Source organism: Panulirus ornatus, chromosome 11 (genome assembly GCF_036320965.1).
Source record: "Panulirus ornatus isolate Po-2019 chromosome 11, ASM3632096v1, whole genome shotgun sequence".
NCBI lineage: Eukaryota > Metazoa > Arthropoda > Malacostraca > Decapoda > Palinuridae > Panulirus > Panulirus ornatus.
The window spans coordinates 2,273,436-2,297,842 of record NC_092234.1 but is presented as its reverse complement, the minus strand read 5'-3'; the positions used below and the strand labels follow the sequence as shown (position 1 = coordinate 2,297,842).

At 37.7% G+C, this 24,407-nt stretch overlaps 1 protein-coding gene across 3 annotated transcripts in view; it reads right to left on the bottom strand.

Annotated features, from left to right (window-relative positions):
- Window positions 1-21,119, bottom strand: part of ctrip (E3 ubiquitin-protein ligase ctrip) — a 128,644-nt gene extending 107,525 nt beyond the window's left edge. For all 3 annotated transcript variants that reach the window (XM_071666340.1, XM_071666342.1, XM_071666341.1), the window contains exons 1-4: window positions 20,976-21,119; window positions 16,178-16,418; window positions 14,051-14,189; window positions 393-541 (exon numbers count right to left, since the gene is read on the bottom strand). In XM_071666340.1, the coding sequence (XP_071522441.1) occupies window positions 393-541; window positions 14,051-14,189; window positions 16,178-16,418; window positions 20,976-21,061 (615 nt within the window). In that variant the 5' untranslated portion in view covers window positions 21,062-21,119. The remainder of the gene's footprint in view (window positions 1-392; window positions 542-14,050; window positions 14,190-16,177; window positions 16,419-20,975) is intronic.
- Window positions 21,120-24,407: the final 3,288 nt, after the last annotated feature.

Here is a 24,407-nt window from a genome sequence, read left to right as displayed (position 1 = left end):
ATATATATATATATATATATATTCATTTTTTTTTAATTTTCCAAAAGAAGGAACAGAGAAGGGGCCACGTGAGGATATTCTCTCAAAGGCCCAGTCCTCTGTTCTTGACGCTACCTCGCTAATGCGGGAAATGGCGAATAGTATAAAAGAAGAAAAAGATATATATATATATATATATATACATATATATATATATATATATATATATATATATATATATATATATCGTTTTTTTTTAATTTTCCAAAAGAAGGAACAGAGAAGGGGGCCAGGTGAGGATATTCCCTCAAAGGCCCAGTTCTCTGTTCTTAACGCTACCTCGCTAATGCGGGAAATGGAGAATAGTTTGAAAGAAAAAAAAAGATATATCTAATAAAATTGCTTTATCTTACCTGACCCTGCTGCTCCAAGCGCCCAGTGGTAAGTGGGTTATTACCACCACTACCTCCACCTCCTCCTCCACCACCGTCACTGAGCCGCAGCCGATTCCTCAGAGGGTATGATTTTAGTATCCCACCACCACCAGGCGACTTTTCTGTGTCTGTTGACCAGTAAAAATATTCAGGTAATCTTAATTCAGAATCTGATATTTTTTATACATATCAAATGGGAAATAAATTCAGCTTATACAAGCTGATAAAATGTTAAATTAGGAATAGAAACATAAAGTAAGTGGTAAAGTACTTTTTGCTAAGGCAAAATTAAACCTATTTCTGAAAAGGAAGAGAAAAACATACATCAAAATAAATCCTTTTTCAAGAGAAAAACATATACCAAAATAAATTCTTTTTCAACATATTTGGTGAACAAATAGTCCTAACATAAAATAATCATTCATATATACAAATAAAGTTCTTCCTGAATGAAAAATTGTAATGTTAGTTAATGGATGGCAACACTAATACTGCACACATACTGCTATTCATAAGAAACATCAAAACATGCTAAATCATACTATATTACACCTTAATACATTATCATCATCATCATTCTCATAATCAGTATCAAAATCATCACTTATTATCATTATTATCCCTGGGGATAGGGGAGAAAGAATACTTCCCACGTATTCCCTGCGTGTCGTAGAAGGCGACAAAAGGGAAGGGAGCGGGAGGCTGGAAATCCTCCCCTCTCCTTTTTTTTTTCCAAAAGAAGAAACAGAGAAGCGGGCCAGGTGAGGATATTTCCTCAATGGCCCGGTCCTCATCCTCTGTTATTAACGCTGCCTCGATAATGCGGGAAATGGCGATTAGTATAAAAAAAAAAATCATTATTATAATCATTATCATTATTATTACCAAAGGTATATGTATAATCCAGTATATCTGAGACCTGAGCCATTGCAAAGTTCAGAATTTTCAGTTTGGGGGGCATTCAGCCAGGCATGTACAAAAATAACTAAATAAAGTAATAAATACATACAGGAATGCTGTTATTTACTCACCAAATTATTGTTGTCATTTCTTATTATCCTGGGGCTATAGGCTGAACATACTTCAATTTACCCATCATGAGTAATGTATATTGAAACAGCAAACTGATTCCACAAACTGATGTATAACACTGATATGAAAATGATACAACAATGATAAACTGTATGGAACCACATCAATAGAGTATCAATTTTGAAAACAGTGTCATATCAATGGCGTGCTGAAATAAAACTCATAAATTGTCATACCAACATTATAGACAGAATGGTGTATAAATGTTACAGAGCCAATGCTGAACCAACTTGCAAAACTAAAGTTCTGATCAACATCTATGGTGATAAAAGAACTTTCTATAGCAATTCTACAAACTTTGCCAAATGGGATTGAGCAAAACAAGTTGCACAGTTTAATACAGTTATTCAGTATTTTTTGGCGTATCTCAACTCTGTTTCCTTGCACTACCTCGCAAACACGGGAGACAGCGGCAAAAAAAAAAAAAAAAAAAAAAAAAAAAAAATCTCAACTTTTATATCTCAACCCCAATACAGATGGGTTTTGGAACATTCTAGGTTTTGAGTAGCTGGATTTGGGTCTGCTAGTTCCTATGAACATTCAGAAATGTGAACACCACATCCAAGATGAATAAAAAGGAGTCCTAGGACAAATTTGGATAATGGGTCCACCATATTCGAGAATCTTTTCATTTCAAGAATAAAAAATCTATGCTCTCATTTGGTGCTCCTAAATGATGTTAAGAAACAAACCTTTGGTTGTGTTAGGCATAGAGTAAATTCATGACCTGTCAAAATTTTCCACTTTAAATTTATTAAGTTCCAATAATGAATTCACTGATATTGTACAGTCATATCAAATTGTAGAACAGAGGAATGGCACTGTTGAGTGGTAAAACCACTCATACTTGTCAATTTTCCTCTTCCTAATTCCCAATTGTTAGCAGAACCTTCGTGCTGAACAATAACATGTTCTCCCAAAAATATATCACCGCAGAAGCCAGCAATTTCTATCCTACCATGGAAATGGGTGAATCACTGACAACTGAGCATCTATTAACCCACTCCATGTGTATACAAACAGAAAACAAACAGGACCAATTTCCTGTTGTTTTTAAACATTGCATAATATTTTCCCAAAAGTATATCATCCCTGCAGCCTGCAAATTCTTATCCGGGCAAAGGATATGGATAAGAGTGGGAGAGAGTGAACATGTTGAAAATGAAGAGTTTTGGGACAATATATGGCATGAGGAGGCTTGATCAAGTTTGTAATAAAAGGGCAAGAGAGAGGTGTGGTAATACGAAGAGCATGGTTGCAAGAGCTGAAGAGGATGTGAAAAAATATTTTGCTTTGGAAATATGCTTTCACCAGATTTTAGGCAAGCTATGGATGTTGTAATGTTAACATATGTTGTCTACGTGCATCTTATGTACCTTAATGCATAAATAAACATATGCAACGATAACATACTATGTTTATGATAAGTACTCATGAGTTGGTAACATAAGACTAATTAGTAACCATATAAATTCAGAGCTCTGATTCTTTTTTGAAACCTTTGTAGTTCATTTAAGGTTAAAGAATGTGTAATGTGCTGTAACAATTAGATATACATTATGGTAACATACAATGTTTACACTGAGTGTTCATGAGTAGCCATTACAGGGCTGCTCAGCATCCCTTTAAATTGAGTATTTTCTTTCCTAAGCCTTTTACAAACAGTTCATAATTACAAGAATAGAGAACAACAAATCTCTCAAACTTGAGGTTTATGCCATTCTGCAAGCATCAAACTATAAACACTTCAATTTCATTTTTCTTAATTTGCATTGTACATCATCAGATGTAGTTTTTCAAAAATATTAATGCCTGACACAAAATCTGTATGGGTGTGCCTTTAAATATAAATAGTAAAAAGATACAATAACAATTTCCATATTTCACTGCAGAATTTGCACTCCTTGAAAATGCAGTTGAAATTAATTCCAGGGTCAAAGAATTAGCTATTCTTCAAATAAAAATCTTAAACATTCCAGTAATCAGTGGTTATAATGCCGTCTTAATTATATAGTCAAACTGAAAAATTTTTAGTCAAAATGTTCAAACTATTCTTAAGTATGTAATACAGAGCTCTTCAAACAATGTTACAACAGTGCTATGCCACCATGCCTCTTTTCTTACACCACAGTGTTCAATTTCCGAGCTAGAGTTTTCTATTTGATAGTCTGCGTACATATGTTTGCTGTGTTATTCTGGAAGTTAGATTACAGGAAATGTCTCCTAAGTGTATAAGAAAAACGCAATATGCTTCAGCTTTGGACCTACCCCCCAACACCCAAGTTGTGAGCACCTTCACAGCTTCCCAAAGGAGGAGTACTATCAAGTGAAAATATCCAGAGAAGACCCATAGAAATATATGCCTACTTAAAATCTTTCTGAAATTAAAAAACATTAGCACAGCATTTCAAATTGGCAACTGGATTTGTCACATGGCAACCTAAACGTAAAAATCTAAGACTTTTGAATTGTATCAGTTACACTAATTTGCTTTTGAAATAAGAAGATAGGAGGCATAAGGGGGCAATGTAATCTTCAGCATATAAGAAAATATCTCGGTGTGCTTTAAAAGGACAAATGTCATTTCTGGGAAAGGTGAAGATTCTACCATCCTGAAAGGTGCAAATAAAGGTGCTTTGATATACAATGTCATGCTCATCACAGAGTAGGGACACCATGACATAACTATAGTAATGCAGCCTGAATCAATAAAAGAGAAAAAATATCTAGTAAACACCACAAATACCTTGAATACAAACATTAAAAAAATAACAAGAATAGGATGAATTGAAAAACAGATAACCCTTACTGCCCTGCTCAAGAGAGTGCAAGAAATGAAACCTGCATTAACACACAAGAAAGTTTCCAGTTTGACTAAATAAACAGGGGCAGTAAAACTTTACATAACTCACACCAATTCTGCACAACTAAACAGCTTTCATATTTGCCAACATAAACATCATAAACAGACAAAATTCTGTTCTTGGATAGTTAACTGAGATAATCATACTGTTTGCTGCCTTTAGAGAAATCCATGTAAAAGATTACATGGGCAGTATGTTGTGCTTTCCAAATAGAAACCTATGACAGAACATAGAGATATACACATTATCAGAATATCTTAAGACTTAAATGACTGTTAAACCCTTAACTGAAATATTACAATGAAAAAAATAACATGGTAATTGCAAAATGACATGACCTTATAACAAAATAATTATGGAACACAGACTATTGCCTTGATAATCTTGGAAGATCAGTCCCAAATGGACTCTGTCAAGGAAATTTCAACACAACACAACTTAGACAGAAATGTCCTGGATATAGTGTTACAGCTGCAAACTTTACTGGAAGTAGTGCAGACAAAAAGATACACAAAAGGGAACTCTTGGATTATGTGAAGAAGTTTGCTCTTTGTCAGCAAGTAACACAACCAAGTAGAAATATGAACATGCTGGCTCTTGATTACTATAAATAACGTACTACATGATCTTTATGATTAACCTAAACATGCTGTACTAAAACCACAATTCAGTCTAAGTACTGACAAGTTTACACTAAATATAACATTAAAACACACACTAACACTAGGTAGAAATTAGCATGGATGATTTTGACGATGAACATAAAAGGTGAGTATCATACAACAAAGAACTCTCTCCAAGTACAATGGGAATCACTCCGGAGTGGCAAAACACCAAAAGAATGTCCGATAAGGATGACCACAAAAGATATCCAACTTTGCACCAAAAACGTACCTGTAAAAAAGAAATGCAAGAGTTTCCAACAGGAACAAGAATGGTGCCCTCTTTATAGGTGACAAAAACATGTTACAAACCTTCTTAAATGGCCACAGTTCACCCTGCAAAGAAATAAAACAAAAATAGTTGAAAGGAGTGGAAGGGAAATAGTACACTAACGATATATGAAACTAAAAAGACTGAAGACCAATGAGCCAATAGCAAAAAAGAAAAAAAAAAAAAAAACTATACCCCTATCTATGGACAAGATTCAAATCGAGGACCATGGTTATCACTGATATATACTGAACAAATGAAGGCACATACACAGATAATGAGTGAAGAGAAAAATTATATATCAAACAATATGAATCAGTGTTAACTGAATTTAAGTCACAGTATAGATTAGTCACCCAAGTACTTTCTCCTGAAACTCTGTCATCATTCAGAGATGCAGATTTTCATTAACAATAATATCAAGCATTTTCAAGAAAGACAGCCTGGACTCAGATGCAATCAAAGCAAGTTTAAAACTGACATGTAACCCTATTCCAAACTGGAGTACACAAGGCAATTTTAAAATACTATACACCCAAAGCACTAACATCATAAACCCTAATCCTATTAAATAAAGTTCTAAATTGTAAACTAACTGATTTCAGTGGTCAACTAAACAATACAGGGACATAAAGTTTTAAGGTGGGATGATCAAGTTATTCTTCATAAGGTTTTAAAGTGGGATGATCAAAATTTTCTAAGCTCCTTACAGGCAACAGAGAACAATTAAGTAATGGAATATACTCAGAATCTGCAATATCCTTTGACGAACATGGGTATGATGTCATACGACAAAAAGCATCAGGAAATATCTATTAACGAGGGAAGATGGGAATATCTCTACAGTGCACATGGCAAAGATTTTTCAAAATCAAGAGTCACAGTCTACAGATACATCGAATCTCCTCAACTAACAATCAAAATTCATATAAACAGTAGTATCAACAAGTTTGTAATGGACACGGAGGCCTACAGGCCACAGCCTAGCTAACCACAGGAACATCAGAGCAGCATGGTTCTATAGACAGATGTAAACTGTCAATCAATAAATCATGAGGTGGCACAAAAAAAAGTTTGTCATTGACACAGAAGCCTAAAGGCTACAGCCTGAAACAACCTAGTTAACCATAAGAACATCAGAGCAGTTTGGTCCTACAGAAAGACATATATAGTCACTTAAAAAATCAAGAGGTGGCATAAACAGAATGAGAACAAACATACTGTGCAAAACATGACCACTTCGAATGCCCTGATATAGCTAATTTACAATACATCGCTGTTCGTATACAACACTACTCCCATTCATTCTAACCTTCTCACTCTCCTCAATGTTTAAGCCCAGATACTTTTTTCTGTTCATCACTACCCAAAACCTCTAAAAAAGACAAAAGTAACCTAACACATCATTCCAGAGGAACCTGGTGTCTAACTGTGCTATTTCCAGTAGCAAGGAAAAGTGGACTCCAATAGCTCAAATTTCTTTGATGAGACTATATTCCCAATGCTAAGCTTCACCAAAAGTGGCTTTCATTCATGGTATAACCTCATGCAGGAAGTCTCCTAACATCAACTGAGATATATATGCACTATACTTACTTCCTTCCCAAGCATTCCCTTTTATCTTTATGAGGCTCCTGTAGCAATGAGAAAACTGACCACATTCACTGGCTGAGCCATAGGTCATAAAGTGCAGTGATGTGAGCATATCTATATGGAAAGAGTTCAAAGCAATTGAGCAGTAAGTACTACATGTTTCTGGACATGGAGGGTCTTGGGATATGTTGAAATTCTGTTTCTAGTAATATTAGGATGGGTAATGTATAAAGCATAGACAGGAAAGCATAACTCACCATGTTTGTCTGGGTAGCACTGTTTCTGGTGGGTGTATGCATGGTGGGGTGGAGTTTGAGACTGAGTTGGGAAGTGGGGTGGAGTTTGAGACTGAGTTAGGAAGGGAAGTGTTTAGTGTTTAATGGATTACAAAAAATGCAAACCCAATCATTAGCTCATCACAATGACATATGTAAAACTAATGCAGAAAAGGGAATGGACACTGGAGTTCCTGATTCTATAAAGGTGAATGACAAAGCAACCAACAAATTCTTAATCAAGACAGTAGCTAAACAGCTAATCATAACATTAAATGCAAGATAGGAACACGGATTAAAGAGTTCCTGAATATGAGAAAATTCATAGCAGCAGCAAATAACACCATGTCAGATGTTATACCTGGTTAACACAAGACACACTATTTATAATAATGATTTCTAATATCAAAAGCAAATCACAGAAAACACTGTTAGGAGCTTTGCTGATGACACAAGAGGAAGTAAAATGAATGGATCAGGAGCTGATTGCATGGACACACAAAAAGACTTGAACACAATCTACACAAGGGTAGAGGTGAACTTCATGGAATGCAAAAAAAAATACAAATTTGAGAGAATGTGTTTTGAAATGAGGAAGAGCACACTGGTGACCCTGTATGAATTCAACAGATAATGTAAAAGAAAGTTATACAAATGTAAAAGATATGGGTGCAATTATATTTAGGAAACTATAATTCTTACAGTGTATTATAAAGATAGCACTATCAGTAATGATGGGTATGATATAGAAACTTTCAAGAGACAGAAAACTAATGAAAATGTTTAATCTATTAATAAAAAACAAAATTAAAACTATATTGTATGGTGACAAACAAGAATGGAAATAAACAAACTACAGAAAATTCATAAGTAATTCATGAGAAAAACCAAGGAAACACATAATCTGGACTGTGGCACTGCAATACCTATACAGAAAAAGTATGCAACATAAAGAGAAAGACAAGGAAGGAGCAAAAAAATGAAATAAAAAACAAAACAAATTTGGGACAAGAAGGTGAAAAAAAGGTGAAGAGAATAAATACATGCAACAGAAACATGAAAAAAATGCAAATGAGACAAATGACACTAAAATCTCCAGATGATTAACAAAACTGATGAGAAAACAGTGAAGACCATGAATATAATCATGAAAAAGGGAGAGAAAATGTGAATAAGTCAAATAAAAGACAAAATATGACTGCTGATGAAAGGGGAAGATGCATGAGAAATTAAACCACAAAAACAATGTTATAAGACGACAAGAAAAAATGAAGAAAATTAGAAACAACAGCATATAAGACCAAAGACAATATTAAATGAAGACAATACTAAAGAGGTAGAGGCAGGTCCTTTCATAAATGTACTTACAGTCACCCCAAATGTGCATGTGTGCACTCCTGTTTGGATTTCTTAAAGTCAGGGAAAAAAAAAGCATCCCTAAAAGTTTGCTACAAATATGAAAAATATCACACCCTGCAAGTACATGCCCCCTCAAAACCTAATCAGATATCTACTTGTATTATAAGATTTCCCAACTGTAAGAAAAATGAGAAATGTTTAAACATCAAGTATATTGGAATATGTTAAGAATGTCAGAACCAAAATTGGGATAAATGAAAGTGCAAGAACAAAGCAGAGAAATGATCAACAGATATAAAAACATACATGAAGATATGAAAAGAAATGTAGCCCATATACTGAAAACAAATACTTAAAAGATTTAGCCATAATGACAGCAAACATGAAGTGCTCATCGAATGTCTTGCTTGATGAATAAGATTATTCTTCTTAACTGCCCCCTGCATTACTTAATTATCTATCCTTGGTTCATCTGGGACTGATTTCAATAAGTATTCTTTTCTTCAATGTTTCTGTAGTTATTCCATGCATGCTTTTTAATTCTCCTGGCACTACAAAGAATGAGTGTTCTAGCTTCCTGGTTGGGCTGCCTTACATTTTTGCTTGATCTTTATTTATACTTATTTTGCTTTGTCGCTGTCTCCCGCGTTTGCGAGGTAGCGCAACGAAACAGACGAAAGAAATGGCCCAACCCACCCCCATACACATGTATATACATACACGTCCACACACGCAAATATACATACCTATACATTTCAATGTACACATATATACACACACACACAGATACATACATATATACCCATGCACACAATTCACACTGTCTACCTTTATTCATTCCCATCGCCACCTCGCCACACATGGAACACCATCCCCCTCCCCTCTCATGTGTGCGAGGTAGCACTAGGAAAAGACAACAAAGGCCCCATTCGTTCACACTCAGTCTCTAGCTGTCATGCAATAATGCCCGAAACCACAGCTCCCTTTCCACATCCAGGCCCCACACAACTTTCCATGGTTTACCCCAGACGCTTCACATGCCCTGATTCAATCCACTGACAGCACATCAACCCCGGTATACCACATCGATCCAATTCACTCTATTCCTTGCCCGCCTTTCACCCTCCTGCATGTTCAGGCCCCGATCACTCAAAATCTTTTTCACTCCATCTTTCCACCTCCAATTTGGTCTCCCACTTCTCGTTCCCTCCACCTCCGACACATATATCCTCTTGGTCAATCTTTCCTCACTCATTTGCTTGATCTATTTTCGAAATATTCCACGAAGACTTAACAGCCCTGTCATAAGGTTCACTTCGGCACATTTGATAAATTGTGTCAAGTCTCGTTGCGTCCCCTTCTCTTAGTTTCTAATCTAATCATTCTCCTTAATTTGGTGTCATAAGCAAAGCTCTTTACTATGCTTTCATTTACTTTGCTATTGCTGTCTGATATTCTTACAAAGAGTACCGTGAGGAGAAAAAATTATAAATGGAGATATATCTCAAAAGAGAACCCATGAATGGCCAAAGTACAATTACAATTTTAGGCGTCAACATCAAACAGAAGGCAAAAATGGAAAGATGACAATATACCAGTACTGGCAAGATTATGAAACAAAAATTGAAGTTATCAAAACAGGAGACCATGGGGAAAAGAGAAACAGAGAATAATTAGCCAAAGTTTGCAAACTAAAAAACATATCAAACCAGTGGACTTCTTTTTCATAAGAGAAACAAATAAGAAATAGGATCAGAGCAGCACTGAAAACACACATGATTGGGCCAAGGAAGAAACCCTATAAAATCAGAAATAAATTAGCTCAGAACAAGATATTAACCATATCTAATAAAAAAAGGGCCTAAAACCAGCACAGGATAAATAAAAGAATAGTGAATCTGTGAAAATTACAAATAAAGAGTTCACAGAGTTTGAGGTTAGAACTCTAGAATCAAAGGAAGTAATATATGTACATAACAAGCTAAACAAAGTAAATAATGAAGATAAACCACAATAAATAATAAGCTAAACTGAAAGTAAATAATGAAGATAAACCACAATAATTATCAACCAATAATCTACTAAAGGAGAACTCATTGGAGCTGTTAAAGAAATATCAACAGCTTATCAACTGCCTTCTTCAGTCATTTGTTTCCAGGGGGGAATCATATTCATCCAGTTACTGCAGAATTTTTAAGTCTTAGTATGTTAACAATAGATGGATTACATCTAAACTAACTGGGAGCTGTAACTTTTGGCAGGCTCCTTTGTGAGTTAAAAAAAAAAAAGGGCCCATCCCCTATGTAAGTTTTTAAAATAAAGTCTGTCATATACTAAATCATTTCATACCAATACATGAAGGAAATGTAACAAAATTTCAGGTGTTATAGAGAACTGAATTGCAAAAGAAAAACTATGATATGCAACTTGGTTAGGATCGAACATTGAGATTTCTTAGTAAATTATGCAACTCCAATGAGTACTATATCTAACAGTGAAAAGACAAGAAAAAAGTCTTGGTCTTGGTGTAATTAAGTCATAGTAAACATTAAAGAAAACAACTTGAATGTTGCAAATACCACTAATAGATTAGCTATTTTTGTTCAGTTACCTCATTTGCATCACTGAGTGCACTGTAAGCATGGTTTTTGTATACTTTTGGTGATGGTAAATTTAGGATTCTACTACATGAATAACTCCAAAAAGCAGTAACATCTATTAGTAGCAAAAAACAGTAGTATAATCATATCTATCAATTATTACAGTACTCAGAAAAATTTTGGTGCACAACTGCATCAAATGGTGCAGGGACTAATAGCTTTTACATTTCGATAGCAATATACTTACTAGATACATCTAAGTAAATCTTTTAACTCACCCACCAATGCTGCTGTATCAAAAAAAAAAAATTATGGATAAATCTAATACTCTTTAAACTTTTGTTCAAAATCTCACAGGAACTTTGAAAAAGCAAATCAATAAGAAACAAGTGTGAAAATACCGATATAGAAGATGGCTTCTAAGTGTAATCCCATGATTTACTGTACTGCTTATCACAAAGAATCATATGCAATTCACTAAAGAAGATAACAAAATCTCTATTCACAAATTCTGAAAAATATCATCAATGAAATCTCATCTAATATACCAAATAAAAATGTAAAGATACAATAACCCAGTTTTGGTAAATAAAGGGGCCTCCTCTCTAGAATACAATTTACAGTTTACATCCTACTAGTTCTTACATTTTATGAAAAATCAATGGAGGGTCGAATATACCACATGGCATTTTCTAATCATCAATGCAAGTGATAAACAACTTCCCATACAACCACTCAACCCAATCCTGAATATTTCAGCTCGTCATTTAGTGTTTCCATGCAAGTCACTTTCACTATGTTTGGAGACATTTTCAGTTAGTTTAACTTGCCTAATTTGTTTCATAATAAATTTCCCTACCTTATATAAATGTACTGATCATTATTTTGTTTCAATTCTGTTATAATCACAATATTACAAGAAAAACCAGTTTTTGAAACTGTATCCTGAGAGTACAGTCTTGTTGAAAACTTCCTACTCCAAAGGAGTCAACATTTCCCCCACAAAAAGAAGCAGTACAACCTCTTTTGATGGATCCTTGCTAACGCCAGGACTCCTTCATATAGACACTAGTCCAAGGGTAATTTCATTGAAGGCAAGTAAGAGGAGTGGGAGCTTGGGAGTAAGAATCCCCACTTCTTGTATTTCAATTCTAAAAAGATGGAACAGAAGGAGCCAAGCAAGGAGTGCTCAACCTCCTCATTGGACAGATTACTATTTTGCTTTAATTCTGTTATAATCACAATAATATGTGGAAAATCACCTTTGGTAAAGCTGTATCGCTAGGAGTACAGTCTATTTAAAGAGCTTCCTAATCCAAAGAAATCTGTTTCCCTGTGACTAGAAGTAGTGCAGTCTTTCGAAAGGTCCTGGGTAACACTAGGACTCTTTCATAGAAAATATTCCTAGGGCTACTTTGCAGAAGGCAAATAGAGCAGTGGGAGTGGTGCTTTGTATTCAAATTTCTAAAAAATGGAGCATAAGGAGCAGCTCATCCTCTTCAAAGTTTTTGGCTGGTTTGTCTGAATGTGTGTGCACGTAACCAAGATAAAAAGAAATAAGGACAGATAGGTAGTATGTTTTGAGGGAAGGAACCTGGATGTTCTGGCTCTGACTCAAACAAAGCTCAAGGGTTTGGGAATGTCTTATCGGTAGGTTACGGGTTGTTGTGGAGTAAAAGCTAAGGAGAGACAGAACTACTGCTAATGCAGAAGTAATGGGAATGCACAAAAGAGTGTAAGGAAGTGAGGTCCAGACTAAAGTGGGTAAAAATAAAAGTGGATTGTGAGACAGGGGCAATTATAAATGCTTATGCACTTAGCCATGAAAAAAAAAACATAATGAAAAGCAAGAGTTTTGGCAGCAGCTGAGCAAGTCATCAATTCTGATGAAAGCAATTAGGTTTTATCAGTGATAGGTGATTTCAATGTGAAAGTGAGTAATGTAGCAGTTGAGGGTACAGCATTTGGAGCTGTGTGTTGAAAATGGAAAGGGGCAACTGGGATCACTGGATTTAAGAAGATGGACATACACAAGTATACGTGGATGAGCAGAGAAGATGGTAAGTGGACATTTTGGATTACACACTAATTGATGGCTGGGCAAAATAAAAGACTCCAGGAAGTGAAAGTGCTTAGATGTGCAGCTGATGGGATGTCTGATCATTACGTGGTAGACACAAGATATTGAAGTTTCCAGAACAGAGGAAATGATATTGGTAAGAAGAGGGTGGTGAAAGTGACACAGCAAGGAAAAGGGACTTATGTACAAAAAAGACAGGAGATACTGAAATGCAGTCTTGAACACAAATTAATAGAATGTTTTAAAATACTCAATGGATTCAACAACGTCGATGTTGAATGTCTCTTTACAATAGCACCAGTACTAGAGAGAGAAAATAGACCAAAAATTAAGAAGTCACCGAGTTGTCTGGACTGTATGAAATATTTCTTTACCAATGACATTATTCATGCGTGGAATAGGCCCTCAGAAATTGTTTTTCAGAGAAATATCCTTAATATCTTCAAAATTGGCTTCATCATCACTTGTCACTCTCCAGCGTTGAATAATTCATTTGATGAATCATTATAATGTAGTTATGTTACCTTCTCAACCACCAATCTCTCCCTTGCCATGCTGCAGTAACAAACCGACTCTGATCAACTTGCATCACCTGCTTTAAAAGAGTTCGTAAGAATTATTACATCACTCTTCACCATCAAGAATAATACAGACTTGGTATGGCCAGGGAGATCAGTGGTTGAGAATGCAGAATGATATACCACTGCATTATGATGACATTAAATGAATTATTCAAGGCCTGAGAGTGACAAGTGATGATCAAGCCTAATTTTGAAGACAAGGGTGTTGCTCTGAACAACATTTTTTGGCAGCTTATTCCATACATGAAAGAGAGACTTACCCTGGTTGCGAGTGGGGGTACTGGGTGCGTTGGCGGCCAGGCTGGCAGCTGAATGGCTCCGGCTCTCTACGTGACTGCTCCGGCGCTGACGCTTGCTTGCCGGGCTCTCCAAGCCACAATCGCCACAATCGCCACTATCCTGAAAATGACATCAAATCTTTCATTGTTATCATATTACAAGAATCTACTTGTATGAAGTATAGGTATTAGTTAGTGGGCAGTCACCAGTCTGAGAAGTATATTACCAATGCGGCATTGTAGTAAGCCAGCACTTCGGTGGTTGTCAAGCTGCACTCTTCTGCCCAAGGTAGATGTCTTTTCATTATGCCTCACTCAAACATGGACTGCTAGCATTCTGTCCACAAGCATACAATCTTTGCTTGTCACACTTATCCCACAATTAAAACATTTATGATGCATCCAGATCTTAATAAAATGAACATACTCCATCAAAGTATGAACTTCACCTTTACTCCTATACAACAATCTTGTCCTGCCACTTCCTCTTTTCATAAAATCAATGAAACTACTAGCAAAATCACGTAACCCATCCTTGATACACACCCAACTGCACTGGGAACAACTTATCCTCATCCTTTCCCACTTGAACACAAGCTTTATAACACCAATGCATTATTTCTTATGCTACTAGGAGACATCCCTATTCAGAGTTTTAAGCAAAAACTGTTCAACTGATCCACAATTAATTGTTAAATCTACATCCTGCGATAACATATACACACAACTTGCTGAATGCTGACATTCCCAAGAGTGATTTACTAAATCTAAGGAATATAGGAAGTATCAAATTCAAGAACCTTAGTCAAACTTAAAACGCTGCCTAATCTATGCCCAAAAAGCTAAATTTTACATTCATTATTTTCATTTATATACTTTTTTATTATACTTTACAGCTGTCTCCCACATTAGCAAGGTAGCTCAAGGAAATAGACGAAAGAATGGCCCAACCCACCCACATACACATGTATATACATAAACACCCATACACGCACATATACATACCTATGCATTTCAACGTATATATACACATACATACACAGACATATACATATTACACGTACATATTCATACATGCTGCCTTCATCCATTCCCGTCACCACCCCACCACACATGAAATGGTACCCCCCTCCCTCCGCACAAGGTAGCGCTAGGAATAGACAAAGGTCACATTCGTTCACACTCAGTCTCTAGCTGTCATCCATAATGCACTGAAACCACAGCTCCCTTTCCACATCCAGGCCCCACACAACTTTCCATGGTTTACCCCAGATGCTTCACATGCCCTAATTCAATCCACTGACAGCACATCGACCCTGGTTTACCACATCATTCCAATTCACTTTATTACTTGCATGCCTTTCACCCTCCTGTACGTTCAGGCCCCTATCGCTAAAAATCTTTTTCATTCCATCCTTCCACCTCCAATTTGCTCCCCCACTTCTCGTTCCCTCCACCTCTGACACATATATCCTCTTGGTCAATCTTTCCTCCTCATTCTCTCCATGTGACCAAACCATTTGAATACACCCTCTTCTGCTCTCTCAACCACACTCTTTTCATTACCACACATCTCTCTTACCTTTTGATTACTTACTCTATCAAACCACCTCACACCACATACTGTCCTCAAACATATAATTTCCAAAACATCCACCCTCCTCTGCACAACCCTACCAATAGCCCATGCCTCGCAACCATATAATATTGTTGGAACAACTTTTCCTTCAAACTTACCCCATTTTGCTCTCTGAGATAACGTTCTCGCCTTCCACACATTCTTCAACGCTCCCAGAACCTTCGCCCCCTCCCCCACCCTGCGACTCACTTCTGCTTCCATGGTTCCATCCGCTGCTAAATCAACTCCCAGATATCTAAAACACTTCACTTCCTCCAGTTTTTCTCCATTCAAACTTACCTCCCAATAAACTTGTCCCTCGACCCTACTGAACCTAATAACCTTGCTCTTATTCACATTTACTCTCAGCTTTCTTCTTTCACACACTTTACCAAACTCAGTCACCAACTTCTGCAGTTTCTCACCCGAATCAGCCACCAGTGCTGTATTACATTTATAAACATAAAAAAATTAGATTCACAAAATCTTACTGCGTAACGAGCGTCACTGTTGCTACTGTTACTGGTAAGTCTTCGCCTCTTGCTCGTGCTGCCAGCAGCACCTGCTGTGGTCGATGTAATACTATTATAACCCCCTGTAGATTCCTGCTGAACGTCTATACTTCTCCTTTTCGTGTGCACCACTTCAGTGATCCCAATCTTGCGCTTGCGTAGGGGTAGGGGACTCCCGAATGCCTCCAACCCCTCCACTACTGATCCAACCAGCTGATTTCTGTACAAAACAAGAAAATTATGAAAAATAAAATACATAAATATTTTTGTGTTCATGTGTGCATCAGTAATTTGGTTTAAAGAATGTGTGAGAAATACATAATGTGTGTGGCATTTATGGATCTGGAGAATGCATATGTACAAACCAATTTAGCATACCCTCTTCAACTCTCTTAATCAAACTCTTTTTCTTGCTGCACCTATCTCTTTCCCTTTTATCACTTACTAGATAAATAGCTTAAACACTTATTATCCTAAAACACTTCTTTCCCAACATATCCACCCTCCTATACACATCTCTTCCATAGCCCATGCCTCACATTCACACAACATTGTTGGGGCTACTATACCTTCAAACATACCCATTTTTGCCCTCCCAGATAAATACCTCTTTCCACATGTTCATGAACTCCTAAAACTTTTGCCCCCTCATCCACCCAAAAAAGTCTCTTCCATTTACACGTTTCCATTAGCTTCCATGTCCACTCCCAGGTATTTAAATACTTCACTTATAAATTTTCTCAATTCAAACTCACACCCCAACTAACCTGTTCCTCTATCCAGCTAAACCTACTGATCTTGCTTTTATTCACATTTACTTTCAACTTCTTCCTTTCACACACTCTCCTAAACTTAGTTACCAACTTTTGCAGTTTCTAACTCGAATCTGCTACCAAAGTGGTGTCATCAGCAAACGACTGACTCATTTCCCACAAACTGTACAATTACCCCTCTCTCTAAGACTCTTGCAATTACCTCCCTTACCACTCCATCCATAACAAATCAAAACATCCACAGTGACATCACAAAACCCCTAACAGAACAACCTTCACTTGGAACCATTCGCTCTCCCCACTTCCTACTTGTAGACATGCCTTACACCCTTGATAAAAACTTTTCATTGCTTCTAACAGCATTCCTCACACACCATATATTCCTAAAATCTTCTGCAAGGCATCTCTATTAACCCTATACTTTTTCCTGATCTATCAATGCCAAGTAGAAAACCTTCTGTTTCTCTAAGTATTTCCACACGCACATTCTTTAAAGCAAACACCTGATGCATATATCCTCTAACACTTCTAAAACCAAACTGTGCCTCCCCAGTCTGATGCTCTGTACATGCCTCCACCCTCTTGATCACTACTTTCCCATACAACCTACCATGTACTCTCAACATACATTTACTTCTATAGTTTGAACTCACCTTTGTCCTCTTGCCTTTATACAATGACATTATAGATGCATTCCACCAATCAAATTCAAATGCAGTACCATCCACTCCAGCCGCCATGTCACATTTCATCTTGTGCAAGGCCTTCATCATCTCTCTCTTCATTCTCTATGATTCTCTCACTTTCTATACCATCCCAACCTAAAAACCCTACATCTGCCACCCTATCATCACAAATATTCAACAGTCCTTCCTGTTACTATTCCCCCATTTGTCACCTTAACTTATGTTCCATTTCTTGTTTCCTCATACTATTAAACCCCTTCCAAAAAATCATATTCCCCTTGAAGTTTACCGAAACTTGCTCACCCCACCTCTTATTTCCCCTTTTTCAACCTCCGCACCTTCCTCTTGACTTCCTGTTGCTTTCTCTTATTCATCTCCCAATAATTTGGACTCCTTCCCTGGTAAGTACCACCCATATACTTCTCTTTTCTCTTTCGTGAGCAACACTGCTTTACCATCCCACCTCTCACTGCCCTTTCTAACATGCCCACTTTCCACAATACATATACCACATGCTTCTCAAACACATGCCAGCACTCCTTCCTTAAGTACCTCAACTACTCCCTAATTTCATACACTTTCACCTTATATATATATATATATATATATATATATATATATATATATATATATATATATATATATATATATATATATTTTTTGCTTTGTCACTGTCTCCCGCGTCTGCGAGGTAGCGCAAGGAAACAGACGAAAGAAATGGCCCAACCCACCCCCATACACATGTGTATACATACGTCCACACACGCAAATATACATACCTACACAGCTTTCCATGGTTTACCCCAGACGCTTCACATGCCCTGATTCAATCCACTGACAGCACGTCAACCCCGGGATACCACATCGCTCCAATTCACTCTATTCCTTGCCCTCCTTTCACCCTCCTGCATGTTCAGGCCCCGATCACACAAAATCTTTTTCACTCCATCTTTCCACCTCCAATTTGGTCTCCCTCTTCTCCTCGTTCCCTCCACCTCCGACACATATACCCTCTTGGTCAATCTTTCCTCACTCATTCTCTCCATGTGCCCAAACCATTTCAAAACACCCTCTTCTGCTCTCTCAACCACGCTCTTTTTATTTCCACACATCTCTCTTACCCTTACGTTACTTTCTCGATCAAACCACCTCACACCACACATTGTCCTCAAACATCTCATTTCCAGCACATCCATCCTCCTGCGCACCACTCTATCCATATATATATATACTTTGTCGCTGTCTCCCACGTTAGTGAGGTAGCGCAAGGAAACAGACGAAAGAATGGCCCAACTTACCCACATACACATGTATATACATACACGTCCACACACGCAAATATACATACCTATACATCTCAACATATACATGCCCCATAGAACTTTCCATGGTTTAACCCAGACACTTCACATGCCCTGGTTCAATACAATGACAGCACGTCGACACCCAGTATACCACATCGTTCCAATTCACTCTATTCCTTGCACGCCTTTCACCCTAATGCATGTTCAGGCCCCGATCACTCAAAATCTTTTTCACTCCATCTTTCCACCTCCAATTTGATCTCCCACTTCTCCTCGTTCCCTCCACCTCTGACACATATATCCTCTTTGTCAATCTTTCCTCACACATTCTCTTCATGTGACCAAACCATTTCAAAACAACCTCTTCTGCTCACTCAACCACTCTTTTAATTACCACACGTCTTTTACCCTTTCATTACTTACTCGATCAAACTACCTCAAGCCACATATTGTCCTCAAACATCTCATTTACAGCACATCCACCCTCCTCCGCACAACTCTATCTATAGCCCATACCTCACAACCACATAACATTGTTGGAACCACTATTCCTTCATACATAACCATTTCTGCTTTCCAAGATAACGTTCTCGACTTCTACACATTTTTCAACGCTCCCAGAAGGCATATGATAAGAGTAGATAGAGATGGTCTGTGGAAGGTATTAAGAATATATGGTGTGGGAGGCAAGTTGCTAGAAGCAGTGAAAAGCTTTTATCAAGGATGTAAGGCATGTGTACAAGTAGGAAGAGAGGAAAGTGATTAGTTCTCAGTGAATGTTGGTTTGTGGCAGGAGTGCGTCATGTCTCCATGGTTGTTTAATTGGTTTATGGATAGGGTTGTTAGGGAGGTGAATGCAAGAGTTTTGGAAAGAGGGGCAAGTATGCAGTCTGTTTTGGATGAGAGAGCTTGGGAAGTGTCAGTTGTTGTTCGCTGATGATACAGCGCTGGTGGCTGATTCGGGTGAGAAACTGCAGAAGCTGGTGACTGAGTTTGGTAAAGTGTGTGAAAGAAGAAAGCTGTGAGTAAATGTGAATAAGAGCAAGGTTATTAGGTACAGTAGGGTTGAGGGACAAGTCAATTGGGAGGTACGTTTGAATGGAGAAAAACAGGAGGAAGTGAAGTGCTTTAGATATCTGGGAGTGGATTTGGCAGTAGATGGAACCATGGAAGCGGAAGTGAGTCATAGGGTGGGGGAGGGGGCGAAAGTTCTAGGAACATTGAAAAATGTGTGGAATGTGAGAACGTTATCTTGGAAAGCAGAAATGGGTATGTTTGAAGGAATAGTGGTTCTGACAATGTTATATGGTTGCGAGGCGTGGGCTATGGATAGAGTTGTGCGGAGGAGGGTGGATGTGTTGGAAATGAGATGTTTGAGGACAATATGTGGTGTGAGGTGGTTTGATCAAGTAAGTAATGAAAGGGTAAGAGACATGATGTAATAAAAAGAGTGTAGTTGAGAGAGCAGAAGAGGGTGTTTTGAAATGGTTTGGTCACATGGAGAGAATGAGTGAGGAAAGATTGACATAGTTGGGATGAGAGCAAAGGTTCTAGGAGCAATGAAGACTATGCGGAAGGAGAAAATGTTATCTCATTGCAAAAATGAGTATGTTTGAAGCAACAGTAGTTCCAACAATATTAAATGGTAGCAAGGCATGGGCTATAAATAGGGTTGTGCGGACATCACATATTCATACTTGCTCGCCTTTATCTATTCCCAGTGCCACCCCACACCATAGGATACAGCACTGCCATCCCTGCAACAGCAAGGTAGCATTAGGAAATATACAAAGAAAGGCCACATCCACTCACTTCCATTCTCTACCTGTCATGTGTAATGCACCCTATCCATATCCACAATTGACGATTTCATTATTTCCTACAATGCTATATTCCAGAAACAATCTGCTTTCTTCATTACATTGAAAGGCAATAAAAACAGCCATATTCATGTTCTTTAGAACAAGTTCAACAACATATCTGATATGTAAGAATCAAAGTCATAAATACAAACTTGTTTCTGGTTGCCGCAGTGTGGGCCCCACTGGTGGTGGCTCGTGAGTGTGACCCCCCTGCGGTCCCCTCACCGCGCTCCGCCATAGGCACTGGTCTCGAACCCAATCATGCCAACAACACCTGAGAAAAGAAAACTATATTTTCATATACTCTTAGTCATATATCATATATTTCATACAAAATTCTAATTAAAAAAAATAAATTACAAAATTTTCACCTTATATATACCTACTAATCTTGGAGGCTCATCTTCCTTTAAAGCTCAGTCTGATATGAAGCTTCTCTATTGCTCTTCTCATTTATCAAGATGCTTAAAGGCACAGCTCATAGTCCTACATACCCTCCACAATCTGGCTAATCAAGTATACTCTAGTAACTGTCCAAAAAGTTTTCCAGTTTCTCCACAAGACAATACATGATAATTCCAATCACTGTATAATGTGAGCTGTTCTTGGCCTTAAACATTTCCATAATTTTCTCTTTCTATTCAATGCACTATTACATTACAAATTTGGTTTGGGACACTTAGAAATAGAGCTGGGGTGAGAGAGTATCATTGAATTTTAGGAAGAATAAAAAGATGTTTTGGAAGGAAGTAAATAAAGTGTGCAAGACAAGAGAACAAATGGAAACATCAGTGAAGGGGTCTAATGGGGAGGTAATAACAAGTAGTGGTGATGTAAGGAGATGAAATGAGTATTTTGATGGTTTGTTGAATGTGTTTGATGACAGAGTGGGAGATATAGGGAGTTTTGGTCGAGGTGGTGTGCAAAGTGAGAGGGTCAGGGAGAACGATTTGATAAACAGAGAAAAGGTAGTGAAAGCTTTGCAGATGAAAGCCGGCAAGGCAGTGGGTTTGGATGGCATTGCAGTGGAATTTATTAAAAAAAGGTGACTGTGTTGCTGACTAGTTAGTGAGGATATTCAATGTATGTATAGCTCATGATGAAGTGCCTGAGGATTGGTGGAATGCATGCATAGTGCCATTGTACAAATGAAAAGGGGATAAAGGTGAGTGTTCCAATTACAGAGGTATATGTTTGTTGAGTATTCTGGGAAATTATAGGGGAAGGTATTGATTGAGAGGGTGAAGCAATGTACAAAGCATCAGATTGAATAAGAGCAGTGTGGTTTCAGAAGTGGTAGAGGATGTGGGGATCAGGTGTTTCCTTTAAAGAATGTATGCAAGAAATACTTAGAAAAGCAAATGGATTTGTATGCAGCATTTATAGATCTGGAGAAGGCATATGATAGAGTTGATAGAGATGGTCTGTGGAAGGTATTAAGAGTATATGGTGTGGGAGGCAAGTTGCTAGAAGCAGTGAAAAGTTTTTATCGAGGATGTAAGGCATGTGTACGAGTAGGAAGAGAGGAAAGTGATTGGTTCTCAGTGAATATTGGTTTGGCAGGGGTATGTGATGTCTCCATGGTTGTTTAATTTGTTTATGGATGGATCTGTTAGGAAGGTGAATGCAAGAGTTTTGGAAAGAGGGGCAAGTATGCAGTCTGTTGTGGTGGATGATACAGTGCTGGTGGCTGATTCAGGTGAGAAACTGCAGAAGCTGGTGACTGAGTTTGGTAAAGTGTGTGAAAGAAGAAAGCTGAGAGTAAATGTGAATAAGAGCAAGGTTATTAGGTACAGTAGGGTTGAGGGACATGTCAACTGGGAGGTAAGCTTGAATGGAGAAAAACTGGAGGAAGTGAAGTGTTTTAGATATCTGGGAGTGGATTTGGCAGCGGATGGAAACATGGAAGCAGAAGTGAGTCACAGGGTGGGGGAGGGGGCGAAAGTTCTCGGAGCACTGAAGAATGTGTGGAAGGTGAGAACATTATCTCGGAAAGCAAAAATGGGTATGTTTGAAGGAATAGTGGTTCAAACAAAGTTATATGGTTGTGAGGCGTGGGCTATAGATAGGGTTGTGCGGAAGAGTGTGGATGCATTGGATATGAGATGTCTGAAAACATGTGGTGTGCGGTGGTTTGATCGAGTAAGTAATGAAAGTGTAAGATAGATGTGCGGTAATGAAAAGAAAGAGGGTGAGAGAGCAGAAGAGGGTGTATTGAAATGGTTTGGTCACATGAAGAGAATGAGTTAGGAAAGATTGACATAGTTGGGATGAGAGCAAAGGTTCTAGGAGCAATGAAGACTATGCGGAAGGAGAAAATGTTATCTCATTGCAAAAATGAGTATGTTTGAAGCAATCAGTAGTTCCAACAATATTAAATGGTAGCAAGGCATGGGCTATAAATAGGGTTGTGCGGACATCACATATTCATACTTGCTCGCCTTTATCTATTCCCAGTGCCACCCCACACCATAGGATACAGCACTGCCATCCCTGCAACAGCAAGGTAGCATTAGGAAATATACAAAGAAAGGCCACATCCACTCACTTCCATTCTCTACCTGTCATGTGTAATGCACCCTATCCATATCCACAATTGACGATTTCATTATTTCCTACAATGCTATATTCCAGAAACAATCTGCTTTCTTCATTACATGAAAGGCAATAAAAACAGCCATATTCATGTTCTTTAGAACAAGTTCAACAACATATCTGATATGTAAGAATCAAAGTATAAATACAAACTTGTTTCTGGTTGCCGCAGTGTGGGCCCCACTGGTGGTGGCTCGTGAGTGTGACCCCCCTGCGGTCCCTCACCGCGCTCCGCCATAGGCACTGGTCTCGAACCCAAATCATGCCAACAACACCTGAGAAAAGAAAACTATATTTTCATATACTCTTAGTCATATATCATATATTTCATACAAAATTCTAATTAAAAAAAAATAAATTACAAAATTTTCACCTTATATATACCTACTAATCTTGGAGGCTCATCTTCCTTTAAAGCTCAGTCTGATATGAAGCTTCTCTATTGCTCTTCTCATTTATCAAGATGCTTAAAGGCACAGCTCATAGTCCTACATACCCTCCACAATCTGGCTAATCAAGTATACTCTAGTTAAAGTCCAAAAACGTTTTCCCGTTTCTCCACAATACAATACATTAAAAAACCAAACCCTTAAACCTTATCTCCATAAAATTCCCCCAAAAAACCATAACCCAACAAAAAATTACACCTCCTTCTTTCTATTAAACTTCCCACACTATTACCATTACAAATTTGGTTTGGGACACTTAGAAATAGAGCTGGGGTGAGAGAGTATCATTGAATTTTAGGAAGAATAAAAAGATGTTTTGGAAGGAAGTAAATAAAGTGTGCAAGACAAGAGAATAAAATGGAAACATCAGTGAAGGGGACTACTGGGGAGGTAATAAACAAGTTGTGGTGATGTTAAGGAGATGAAATGAGTATTTTGATGGTTTGTTGAATGTGTTTGATGACAGAGTGGGAGATATAGGGAGTTTTGGTCAAGGTGGTGTGCAAAGTGAGAGGGTCAGGGAGAACGATTTGATAAACA